This window comes from Indicator indicator, chromosome 25, assembly GCF_027791375.1.
Source record: "Indicator indicator isolate 239-I01 chromosome 25, UM_Iind_1.1, whole genome shotgun sequence".
Classification (NCBI taxonomy): domain Eukaryota; kingdom Metazoa; phylum Chordata; class Aves; order Piciformes; family Indicatoridae; genus Indicator; species Indicator indicator.
The window spans coordinates 1,998,390-2,011,484 of NC_072034.1; the positions used below are offsets into that span (position 1 = coordinate 1,998,390).

At 54.5% G+C, this 13,095-nt stretch overlaps 1 protein-coding gene across 1 annotated transcript; it reads right to left on the reverse strand.

The window, feature by feature from the left end:
• Nucleotides 1-1,916: 1,916 nt before the first annotated feature.
• On the reverse strand, nt 1,917-7,257 carry AREG (amphiregulin). The gene is made up of 5 exons (XM_054392429.1): nt 7,215-7,257; nt 6,920-7,102; nt 4,292-4,475; nt 3,697-3,855; nt 1,917-2,004 (listed from the first exon to the last, which is right to left on the reverse strand). Exons 1-5 carry the CDS (start codon nt 7,255-7,257, stop codon nt 1,917-1,919), a joined length of 657 nt encoding a protein of 218 aa, XP_054248404.1.
• Nucleotides 7,258-13,095: the final 5,838 nt, after the last annotated feature.

The window sequence follows — 13,095 nt, forward strand, 5'->3', positions numbered from 1 at the left end:
TCCAAGAAGAAACTGAACTCCAATAATACTCTGTGCTCAAGGCTGCATGGACAGTTCAAGAAATCAAGGACACTTGGGTCAGGAAAGTTTGAGGTAAGTTGAGGTTTTTGCACCAGAAGGTAGAGCACAAGGGACCACTGCCTGCAGAGTGTCAGTGCATCACAGCTGGATTCTTCAAGGGAACAGGTGGTTGGTCAAGTTCAGCTGATTAAATCTGATGGGAAGTATTTTGTACTTTAAGGGCTGCTTAAAGCAGCGTCGAGGACCTGGGTAACAGAAGTAGCTTTGTGTTTAGAACAGATGGGTCCAGGCTTTTCAGCATGTCTGAGATGGGTCTTTTCCTTCAGACCTTGCCTTTGCTGCCGCAGCATCCTGAGGAGCCTAACTTTAGCTCAGGCTAGCACACACACAAAGGACAGCCCCACTCACACAGCCAGTCCTGCTGAACACCTTCCATGCACACAGTAACAGAGCCCAGGTGTGGCTGACAAAGATCTGTCACCAACACCCTGCAAGTCAGAACTGGAGCTGAAGCTCTTTGAAGCTGGGAGCAGAGTGACAGCACAATTAGGTTTTTCATCCACTGAGATCTGGGGAGAGAAGCAATCCAGAGCTCTTCCAGTCTTCGCTCTGGGAAAAGGAAGGAAATTTTCTCCCTGCCATCCATTCCTGAAAGCTGCGACAAGCTCTCTGAGTGAGAGCTGCCAAAGGAGACTTGCTAACAGAAGAAAGTCCTTCCACACGACAGCAGGGACTGGAGCTCCAGCACTGAGAGGGCTCAGCAGCAGCAGTCTCCAGCAGGTGTTGACAGCAGGTCCTCCAGCCATAGTGGCAGCTCCTTCCAACATCACTGTGCCAAGACCAGTGGGGACTGCCCTCCCCAGCAAGTGATCCAGCAGCAAGTGGCACGTTGACATCTCCTTGCAGCAGCCTCTGTCTCCATCAGTCAGGGCTTAGTGGCAGCAACTCCAGCCCACGGTGTCCAGGTGGATGTCAGGTAGCCAGAGGCATCCTGCAGCTTGGCAGTGGCCACATAAGAACTGTTCTGTAAGGGGCAGACCAGGCAGGTTAATCAGCCCCAAAGACAGGGGCGCTCTGCTAGAACATCAAACCTACAGCCAAAGCAGGCTAAGCGCATGCACTGCTAGAACCTCTTCAGCTTCAAGCAAACGTGGGGCAGAACACTCCATCTGTCCCTGGGCAAAGCTGGGCAAGGTCTGTAGCTGAGACATGGCAAAACAAAATTTCTGAATTCTGCCAGAACTTCAGGACTATCCTCTAGAGTTTCCTCCTTCAGCTTGGAGCATAACTCCTGCTCAGGAAGGATCCTCAACTCCGCTGGGAGGTTCACTTCTGCTCTGCAGAGACCAACCTGCTTGCTCAGTCAAGTCCACTAGATTTCTCTCAGCAGTGATCCACTCAGGCCAAGAAGCTTTGGCACTCAATTGCTAGGACAGAATGAAACTGGTGCTCCAGAACTGGCATCTGCCTCAGTCTACAGCCTCCAAGCACCAGAAGCTCCTGATGCCTCACAGAGAAGACATGAAAATACTCAGTGCTTCTCTCGAGAGGTGATGATTCCCTTGGCTGCTGCTGGAAGTCTGGCATGTTTTCTTCCACTAAACCTGCCACCTGCCCAGATAATTAGGCATTTTTCCTTCCCAAGTCCACTTATCTCCATACAGTTTCCTACCCGCACTTTTTAAAGGCAGTAGTCCAGGAATTAGGAGAGCTGCTGAGTTTTCACAGCTCAGGTAGTTTTGGGAAACCAGAAGCCATGCATTTCAGGGCACTTCAAGCTGTTAGAAGCAAGCATTAGCTTTGCACAACATGCCTGCAGCTCTCACAAGGGTAACTCCAGCCTGGAAGTGCTGAAGATCAGTCAAGGTCAGCTTTCATACCTGCTTTCTCCTCATTTACACACCAACATGGCCATTTCTAGTCTCTTGTCGAAGTTTTTTCCTTTCTTCCTTCTCTTCATACTGAGGACACTTTTTTCTGACCCTGTGGAACGATGGCATGTTAGAGACCATTCTGAAGCCTGCTGTGCATCCTGCTGTCACCAGCCCCCAGGGCCTCTGCAGCTTTTCCAGGCCTCAAGCACTTCCTTAGCATTAGGAAGTTTCAAGCCGGACAGGTCTGAACGTTTAGCACCAAGCAGTGTCTGATGATAAAACAGAGCAGCCCTGAGCCAGGCCCTGTCAGTTCTGTCTCTCACAGCTGGAGCTTCCTGGCTTAAGCACAGCTAGGGAGCAAGATGAAGAGGGTTCACTGCTGAAACAACAAACCAGGAGACACTCTCTGGGGACAGATCTCCTGGTGGCTTTAGCAAAGGGCCACAGAGATTAAACTGCCTTCTTCCTTCTCACAGCAGAGCCCTGTGGATTTCAAGCACCTGAAGTCCCTGTCCCCTTGATGCATCCCTTGAACATCTAAGCAAACTTCTTAATGACTTTCTCTCCTTCCTCCAGCCTTTTCCAGTGGCTGTTCCCACAGGCCTTCTAGCTGCTCTGGATGAAGGCACAGACTGATGAACCACAGGCTTCTAACCTGTGAAGGTTCAGAGCATGAAACAATCCCATTCCCTAGCTCACTGCAGAAACTCTCCACAATCCTCTACTCACAGGCTACAGAACTGGTTTTCTCCTAGCAGAAGGGACCGAGGCAGTGCTCAGAGAGCAAGTGTTCATTCCAGCATTCCTCAAGCTCAGGTCTGAATATGAAGCAACAGTGCAATGACAGATGCATACCTTGTTTCCTGAACTGCAGGAAAGGGTACAGCACGTCCCCAGTTCAGCTGGTGTGCTTCAGCAAGAGCTAAAATTAGACTGCACTTGTGAGTTTCACCTACAACACTCCAAGCCCTGCTGTAGTGGAGCTGCAGGGTCACAACCGGAGCACAGCTGCAGCATTCTGGGGATGCTGGAGGCAGCTCTCCTGTGCTCTCTAACCTCAGAGCCAACACCTGGCCAAGACTGGCAAGAACCAAAGGCACAGCAGGCACAGCTGCTGCACACTGCCTTTCAGCAGGGACATGGAAGAGCTTGGTCTATGGCTTGAAACATTCCCAGGAGCAGCCCAGATTCCCATTCCCCACCACCCTGAGCTGGTGGCAGTTGTTAGGCTGGAATGGTTGCCCCTTCCAGCTTACCAGCAAGCAGTACAGCATCTGGGACTGACAGCATTTGTTTCCCCCCCAGTGCAAGTATTTCAACCCAGCAAGCTCCATGACTAACTGGACAGCTGGAGCACAATTTCCTTCCCTCCAGCTGTGTACCCAAGTGTTGGCTAACAGCTGTGCATGAGGCTGTTACATTGCTGCTTGCAGGCTTCTCCACAGGGATTAGGGAAGGCAACGCTGCGTCAGCATTAATGCTCCTCCTCCACTTCCTGCTGGTGCTCTGCAGCACTGTCACTGTCCTGGCCAGGGCAGGAGCAGAAGGGCTCTTGTTCTAAAGCATAAGGGTCACAGGCTGCCCACAGCCCCTCGTGAGGGAGGGTTACTGAACACAGTCACTTATGAGCTTCTCAGACCTTGCTTCTATCTTCAAGACATCCAGGCTGGGCTAAGCACTCAGCCCTTCTGGCTGCCTTCCACACAGGCAATTCAGATGAGCCACACAGGTTTCAGGGCTACTGGCCACAAGCCCTGCTCACACTTAAGCTTGACAGCCCCCCATGGAGCAGAATACTTACTGCACTATCACAACGACAAGCACAGCAACGAAGCTGATGCTGGAGAGCAGGACAGCCACCACCACCAGCACAGTCTTCGAGTAGTCTGCCACATCATTCTTCCTCTGAGTCTTCATGAATTGTTCCCCACAGCGCTCGCCAAAAAAGTCCTGATGACACCTGCAAGCAAACAGGAACACAAGCTCTTATCAGCTGGGGTGCTGTCTGGAGCCAAGGACACCCACACACCCTCAAGCCCGGCAGCCACCGTCCGCCTTTCCCATGGCCGTCCCCGGTGAGCGCGTTGGTGAAACGCACTCAGGGCTCACACAAGGGCTGTCAGCATTTCAACAAGTCCAGATCAGCCTGGGCGTGATGTTCCAGGAAGACACGCCTTGTCATTCTTTTGGTTTGAGCTGATGACCAACTGATGAGTTCAGTGGCTTGTTATGCATCTCCAGATTCCATCATCACTTAATTTACATGGCAGAAAGGTTCTCAGTCAAAATACACCAGGAGCTGGACCTATGCCAAGGTGACACTGATTTTTCTCCTGGGTCCTCGTGTGCCACTGGCTCATGCCAATCACACCTAACTCAAAGTACAAGAAACTTACTTGCAGGTCACCATCTGCAGATGCTCTAGGTATATGCATTCCCCATGGATGCAAAAGTTTTTGTATTCCATTTCACAGGGAGTCCCTTTCTTTTTGTTTTTCCCTTTGTTTTTCTTCCTTCTTGGTTTGCCGGCATTCTTCTCACCCCCCCTCTTTGTTGGCTTGGGTTTAACCACGGGTTCAACTGAAAAAAGGACAAGATGACTCAGTCCAGCCATGCTAGAAAGCTGGATTCTGAATTACAGAATGTAGAGAGGGGCCAGGGCTGGCTGCTGCAGGAGAACCTGGGAGCAGGAAGCATAAGATGTGAGGGAGGATGCAGCTGAGCACTTGACAGCAAGCAGCAAGCTCAGAAGCTCATTGAGTGCAACTCTGCCACCGGCAAGTCCTGTGCAGCGCAGACCAAAAGCGGCATGAGCAGCTGAGCTGGGAGAGCCACCAGAGTTGAAGAGCAGCAGAGCTGCACTTTGCAGCATTGAACACTGGAGCTGATATTGTGTGGTTCAAGCAAAGGCTGTCAGGAACACAGAGCTCATGCTGAGCCCAGCCATCCACCAGCTTTATGTTGACTCAGACAAGGCTAGCAGCTCTCCATTTGCATCAGTGATGAAAGGTATTCTAACTGGCTAGGTAGTCCTGGGTGCTTGCAGAGGCAGGACAGCTTGCTATCCCAGTTAGCAGACTTGTTCCTCCTCACCAACCCGCAGTGCTGTCTTCAGCAGAAGATAGCTCCCTTCCAGTTCTCCTGCCTTGGAAGATGCCAGCTGCACCAAGGGAGCCAACAAGGCAGGCTAGTCCGCAAGAGGCAAGCGATTTGTTCTGCCACTTACTGTTGCCCCTCATTATCTCAATTAAGAGAAACCTCTAGAAGCATGTGGTTTCAAATGCTGGTGACTGAGCACCCTTTGGATTTAAGGGCAATCATCTTCCTTTCACTGGGGAGAAGCAGCTAAGCCAGTCATTGACTAAGAGCCATGAGCTCCATGCAGGAGCCAAAGCTCAACAGCACTGTTTTGGAGCAAGTTGGGGAAACCTCACTTTTCTGAGGAAACCACCCCAGCAGGGTGTTCAACAGCAACACTTCTCCAGGGCAGCCTGGACAGGTCTGGAGAACAGCAGAGCTACTGACAGCACACTTCAGCTCCTCCATCATGCTCTGCAGTCATCTCTGGAGCACTAGGCATGGAGGCAGCCATGACAATGGAACACAACTGGATCCAACCACTTCAGAACCCTGTATTTCCAGTGACAAAAGGAGAGCCTCCACAAAGAAACAAGGTGTAGCTCACTGTTGTCTAGACAGCTGATTGTTTCAACTTCCAGAGCAACAAGCCTGGCTTGAAGTTACTTAAAAAGCAAAAATGCCTTCAGCAACCAGAAGTCTGATCCAAATGGTATGAACTATATTAGTATGTAAAGGAGGAACATTGCTCCTGCAGCAAGGCTTCCTGTCCCTGGAAATGTGAGCTTACTCCTGACTGCAGAGGCCCCTGCTCTGTCCAGTTCAACCTGATATTTAGGTTCACACTTTCATAATTGAGGCTGTTTCCATTCTTCCCTCTTCAAGGCTTGGCTTGTCAGTTGATCTCTGTGTCCCTGTCTGCAAGCTGCACAGCCAGGAAAGCCATCCACAGCTGAGTCATAACAGCATGAAAGCTTCACAGATAAACCTCATGCCAAGTAGAAGAGCTGGTCTACAAACCAACCACCTTTGCTAACTATTCAAGTTTCAGTGCAGTTATACAACACCTAAGTCACAAGCCAGTAGTCTGACAGGCTGGGCTGCTCGATAACTGACATTCCTGTTTCCCCAGAGATCTTCAACTCATGGAAAACTTCAGCAAGGATCCACAGATTCCCTAGACCGAGCATCTGGCACATGGTCCCTCCTCACCTAAGAGATCTTTCAGTCTCAGTCAGGTCTCAGGATGTTTCTACATGAACATTAACTAGATGCACCCTACAGGGCAACAGCACCAGCCTACTAACACCTACTGAGGTTTAAATCACTTGTAGGTACCTGGCTTGCATTACAATGGTACTGGAATTAGAAGCAAGAACTCCCTCTCAGCCTCATAGTCAGGTGAGCTACTGAGACCTCCTCACAGCTTCACAAAGTAGACAGTCCACACAACAGCTACTGATAGTGAAGTGTTGCCTGAAAGATGCTTCATCTTTCCTGTAACTGCTAAGTATTTGCTTTCCCTGCAAGTTTTACTCTATTCCAACCCCAACGAGCCACAGGGAAAAAGCACCTAGAAAATCCCTGGAGCAGGACAACCTGATGTCAGCTTCACCTTTAGGGCCAAACAGCCCCACAGACCCCACGGAGGCATCCATGATAAGCAGGAGGCAGCCAGGCCATGGCAGTTCTGCCAGCTTTATCAGAAGAGAAGCAGCATAGCAGGCAATCAGCACACCTGCAGCCTCCCCAGCTGCAGCCTCGTTAAGTTCCCAGCCCTGACAGCCTGTTCTTAAGGCAAGTTCCCAGCAGAAGCAGGTTTTTGCTCTATGGCAGCCAAGCGCAGTAGCCTCACAGGTGAGAGAAATGAGGAAGCCGCCGGTGCTCGCTCACAAGCGGAGCCCTGAGGCCCGGCGCCGCCTCGCACCTGGCCCCGTCCGGCTCACCTCGGATCAAGTCGTCCACGATGTACTGGTGCACGGGCGGCGCCTCCTCGTACTCCTCATCCTCCTCGTAGTCGGGACCCGGCACGGCCTCACCCTCCCGGACTTCGGGCTCCCGCTGGAGAGGTCCCCCGTACCGCTCCGGCTCCGTGGAGTTGGGCGAGGAGGCGGCGGCAGGCCGGCAGGCTGTGAGGGGGAACATGACGCGGTGGGCGAAGGGCCACAGGCACGGCCGCGGCACAACAACCCGGCCCCCGCGCTGCCCCATTCCCGCCTCCCGCCCGCTCCCCGCACGCACCTGCCAGCGCAGCCAGCGCGGCCATCAACGCCACAGCGCGCATCGGCAGTCCGGCCACGGGGGACTATGAGGTGCAGAGGGCGGTACGGCGGGCAGGCGGCAGCAGCTCGCAGCGCTCCATGAGGGGCCGCCCGCCGCCGCCGCCCGCTTTATAGGCGGCCCGCGCGCGCGCCCGGACGCGAGCCCCGTCAGCGGGGCGGGGCGGGACGGGGCGCGGCGCGCGGACAGGTGAGGGCGGCGCGCGCGGGGCGCAGACGCAGTGGCCGCTCCCCACCGGGCGGTGGCGCGGTGAGGCGTTCGAGGTGGGAAAAGGGCACGGGAAAGGCTGCGGCAGCCTCCGCTCCGACCGTTACCTGAGCCGCGGCCCTCAGCACCGCAGCATGGAGGCCCCGCCGGGAATGCGGACTCCACCGCTGCCCTGGGCAGCCTGGGACAGGGCTCCCTGACAGCCCTTCTGGGGAAGAACTTGCTCCTCATGTCTGACCTCTCACAGAGTCCTGCCATCAGGGGGCCAGCAGGTCCTGTCCTGTCTGGGTTTCTCTTTAGACAGGCTCTGAACTGTGGTGGAGTGCCACGTGCAGCGAGTGAAAACGCAAAGCACCAGGCAGACTTGCCCAGGGCGAGCAGCTGTGTGCAGGAATCACAGACACAGCATGGCAGGGGCTGGAAGGGACCTCCGGAGATCATCCAGTCCAACCCGCCTGCCAGAGCAGGGTCAGCCAGGGCAGGTTGCACAGGAACACATCCAGGTGGGCCTTGAAATGTCTCCAGAGATGGAGACTCCACCACCTCTCTGGGCAGCCTGCTCCAGGGCTCTATCACCCTTACATTGCAGAAGTTCCTCCTCACGTTTAGATGGAACTTCTGATGGTCAAGTTTGTGCTCATTACCTCTTGTCCTGTCCCTGGGGACCACTGAGAAGAGTCTGGCCCCATCTTGCTGGCACCACCCTTGAGGTATTCATAAGCATTGATAAGATCCCCCCTGCAGCCTCCTCTTCAAGCCAAACAGCCCCAGGACTCTCATCGTGGTGCTTGTTGGGAGCAGAGCCCAACCCCACCTGGCTCCAGCCTCCTTTCAGGGAGTTGTAGAGAGCCAGAAGGTCTCCTCTCAGCCACTCCTCAAGACTTGTGCTCCAGACCCTTCAGCAGCTTGATTGCTCACCCCGGGGTTGCCAAGGAGAGCGCTGTACACAGACAGACAGACAGTCAGGGGTTTATGGTGTGGGCACGCCTCTGCGGGCACTCTGCTCTTTGCTCTGCAGGGAGGAAGCAGGCAGGACATGGCTGGGATAGTTCTGGGCAATAAATCTGGGGATGGCTCTCAGCCCCGGTCCCTGCGCGTTCCCATGAGTAATGTCTGAGTATCTCGTGGGAAGCAGGGTGGGCATGAGTCCAGGCAGAGGCAAACACACTCCTCGGGGACATTTTGGCTGTCAAGCAACAGAGTGCCCCATAGCAGAGGGAGCCTTAGCATGGCCACCTCTCCTTGCACAAGAAAGCCTGAAGCAGGCCTACTGTAGGGGACAAAACCCAGGGCAGGGCGTGTAAGGTGGTGGTGTAGGGAATGACTCAGAAAAGCCTTGTGAGGGGGTCAGGACAAAGGGGTCAGTGTCCCTCCACTCTGGTCCCCAGAAAGGCTCTGTGTGGCAGGGCAGCAATGAACATGGGGAAAGGAGGATCTGGGCCACGTTCTTTTCTAACCAAGAGGGGCTGGAATGCTACTCAAGAATCTGGCAGAGCCTTTGCTGGAGGTGGCTGGGATCCAGGTTGCTCAGCCATTAAACCTTCTACCCCCTTGCACACATGCTGAAGGATGACATGCAGCTCCTGGTGCAATCTTGCTGGGTCACACCAGTCCCCAGAGCTCTGGAGAAGGAGTTGTCGCTGGGACCTTAACCTGCAACAGAACCCCCCTGCCAGCCTCTCTCAGCCCCTCTGTGTGTGGCACAATTAAAGCTGATTGTCGTTAGCTGATGGCTTTACCGCTGGGGTTCTATTGCTCTTTTCCCCTCCTTCCCCAGGCCATTTCTCATGGTGTTGGTGGCAGAGAGGATAAATCCCCCCACAGCCCTGGCACAGACAGCACTCAGTCCAGCTGCAGCACTGGTGGGCAGCTGCTGAGCAGTTCCTGGGATACAGCTGAGCCATCATTTGGGAATGATCATCATCTGGGGCTCCACAGGGCCCCTCCTTTCCTCCTCAGAGCAGAGGTCCCTTCCCACAAGCCCCCACAAGTCCATTAGCAGAGTGTGTGTGCATGGAGGTCCTCCAAAGGCAGAGACCTTGGGGTGTCCCCTGTGGAAACATGGAGTGGGTTGTGTGGGAAGGGCTAAAGGGACATCTGTAAACTGGGAGTTTTTCTTGCTGCCCACCTGCTGCATCCAGGGCCAGCTTCCTCACAGCTTCCCTCCTGAATGAGGGTGGGTTGTTTTTATTTTTTTGCAGCTGTTCAAATGAAGTATTCCTCCCATTTATTTTAACCAGGGAGCCCCTGGAAACATGTTCAATTCATTTTCTTAATGTCCATTCCAAGCATCAGACCAAGCACTTTCAGCTTCAGCCCCTGCACCGTGCTTGGCACACTGTGAAGCAACCCAGAGGAGAAGCTTAGCAGGGGAAAGGTTGAATGACCCGGGTGCAATTGCCCGTGTTACCTGCACTGTTTGGAGACCAAACACAGCATAGCCAACCTCTGACTCATCACCTTCCCTCTCTCCTCCAATCTCCAGCTGATGGCTCCCTTCATTGACTGGCAACAGGAAGGAATTTGGCTTGGCATGCTTTGAGTTGTCAGGCATTTGGCCGACTTCCCTCCTGCTGCTTCTGCTTCCCTGGGGAAGGGACAGCCTGGCATCAGACAGCCTGGCATCAGACATCATTGCTCCTCAGCATGCAGAAAGGCAGCCAGGTGGTGATGGCCATTGGGCCACAGAGAGCTTCAAGTAGGACACAGAATCATGGAATTGTTTGGATTGGAAAAGACCTCTAAGATGATCCAGTCCAACCATTGACCTAACACCACCACGGTCATTAAACCACCTCCCAAAGTGCCATGTCCACAGGTTTCTTGAACACCTCTAGGGACAGTTACTCCACCACCTTCCTGGGTAACCTATTCAAGCTCTTCCCAAATTGTGGCATCCTGCCAAAGCCCTACTTGGCTGCTTCTCCAAGAGGACACCCTCCAGAGGACACCTCTTTCAGGACACTCAGGGTGAGATGTCTGTGCTGTGTGCTGTTGGGAGAGGAGGCACTAAGCTTGGCCATGTCCTCCTTCCAGGGCTGGAGGGACACTTGGACACTGGCCCCCAGGCAGAGCTTCTGGAGCAGGTCCCCAGGAGCAGTGAAGGGAGAAGGGGCTGCAGGTGGCTGGGCTGGGAAAGGCAGGGCTCACCTTTGGGAAGGTGATGGATGCAGAGTGCCACCTACTGAGCCACTGCTCCTGCCAGCACCCGGGCTTGCTGTAGGACACCTAGGCTGGGGCTGCTGCTCCCAGTTCCAGCTCTGCCTGGGCCCTTCTGGCAGTCTCACAAGACAAGGAGCTTCCACAAAGGCTGGTGAGCCCCACAGGGTGCACCTGAAAGATGAGCAAGGACCTGTTCTCAAGGGCACAGCCAGAGATTTGGTGTCTGTCCTCAGCCAGATGTTGTTTCCCATGGACCAGTGGTGCAGTGGCAGGAGATGGGCCAGTGGCACACTGCCTTGTTCTTGCTCAGGCTGGGCCTTCTGTGCCTCAGCTGTCTTTTTTGCTAGCCCTGAAAGCCTTCAGCACAGCCTGGACTCAGAGAGCACCCAGCACAGATGGAGTTGGTGCTGACATTTTTCCTGTCCCCTCCCTCTCGGTGTCTGTGGCACTGCAGCCATGCTGGAGGGGAGGATTCTCTCTGTCATCCTATCTGTCTTCTCCCAGGCTCAGCTCCACGAAATGCCCCAGGGATGAAGACTGTGGCTGCTGTGGAGCACTGCATCATCTGGCTACCTGCAGCCCTGGGGCCACAAGGTCACCCTGGCAAGGACAAGATGTCTTGAGGCAGCAGTTCAGCCTCTCCCTCTCTAGTGAATCCCAGTAAACTGTGCTGACTCCACACTGATGCTCTCTCTCCTTGTGCCTGGCAGCTCCTGGGACCTGCTCTCCTCCTCACTGACCATGGCCTCTCACCTTGAGGTGACTGAAAAAGGCAGGATGCCCTCAGGATGTGACAGTGCACATTGTCAGCTCTGGGAGCCCCCAGGCAGGCAGAGCATTTGAATTCTTGTTCCTTCTGCTCTGAGCCTGGGGACAAGGCTGAAGAGCCAGGCTGCTGTCACCCAGGATGGGGTGGGCAGGACACAGCCTGTGACGATGGTGGCAGCTGCGGGCTTGGCGGAGCCTGCTTGGGCAACGTCTCTTCCAGGGCAGCCTGAGTGCCACCTGTGCCCTCCTTATTCACTCTCTTTACTCTTGATAAACCCCCACAGAATGTGTGAGGGCACAGGAAGCAGCTCAGGTGCCTGCCATCAAATGTTTATTTAGCCAGGGCGGGCAGAGCTCCCGGGCTGTTTGAACACCAGGGGTCCTTTGCCATCTGGCCAGCTGGGGACAGGAGGCGAGGGGCAGTGACTCAGGCTGCAGCAGTGTCTGGCTGGGCAGCTCACCAAGCTGTCACTGCACCCCTTACCTGCAGATACCACAGCCTTCTGCTGTCAGAGGCTGGGAGCAACCTTTGAAGTGAGGTGTGCGTGACTCCGGTGCTGCTGATGCAAACCAAGCTTGCTGCAGTCAGGAGGATGTGGATCACAGCTGGGGAGGAGGGAAGGGGCAAGGCCTGGGTGCTGCCTTTCTGAAAGTCACTATGGATTTTGCTAGCAGGAACGTGCAGCTGGATGTGCAGCCCTGCTCTGAAAGCCCTCAGCAGATCATTTTTCCCTAACATGATGAAGTTTCCCCTGTGCTCCACCACTTTTCCCAAGTCTTAGGCATTACCTGAGCAAAACCTGTCCAGAAAGGGAATAATTACAAATATCTAAGGGGTGGTGTCAGCAAGATGGGGCCAGACTCTTCTCAGTGGTCCCCAGGGACAGGACAAGAGGTAATGAGCACAAACTTGACCATCAGAAGTTCCATCTAAACGTGAGGAGGAACTTCTGCAATGTAAGGGTGATAGAGCCCTGGAGCAGGCTGCCCAGAGAGGTGGTGGAGCCTCCATCTCTGGAGACATTTCAAGGCCCACCTGGATGTGTTCCTGTGCAACCTGCCCTGGCTGACCCTGCTCTGGCAGGCGGGTTGGACTGGATGATCTCCGGAGGTCCCTTCCAGCCCCTGCCATGCTGTGTCTGTGATTCCTGCACATAGCTGCTCGCCCTGGGCAAGTCTGCCTGGTGCTTTGTGTTTTCACTCGCTGCACGTGGCACTCCACCACAGTTCAGAGCCTGTCTAAAGAGAAACCCAGACAGGACAGGACCTGCTGGCCCCCTGATGACAGGATCTGGGGTTTTCTCTCATCTATATCAATCGAAACCAAAACCAGCCCCCCTGAAAACCTAAGGGTACAACATCAACTGCAGCATCCCTGAGCATCCCTGCCTGGTCCAATGCCATGGTGCTGAGAGGTTCAGTGCTAGCAGGGAGCAGGGGTGGGATTTCACACCTGTCAGGAATGGCAGGGGAGGTGGAGCCAGGCCTGATACTGAGCCAGATATCCCAGGCCATGGGGTGGCTCCTCTGTGGCCTGCTCACTGGCACTCGGTACAGCAGAGCAGGAGGTGTTGGGCTGAGCTGTGCTTTGGTGGTGGGGCAGGTGTTGCAAGCCTGCCCAGGGGAGCAGCCCTGCCACATGCTGGCAGGGTTCTGGGAAGCTGCCTGCTGCTCACTCGCTGCCCTGGGCTTCAGCTGCTCCATT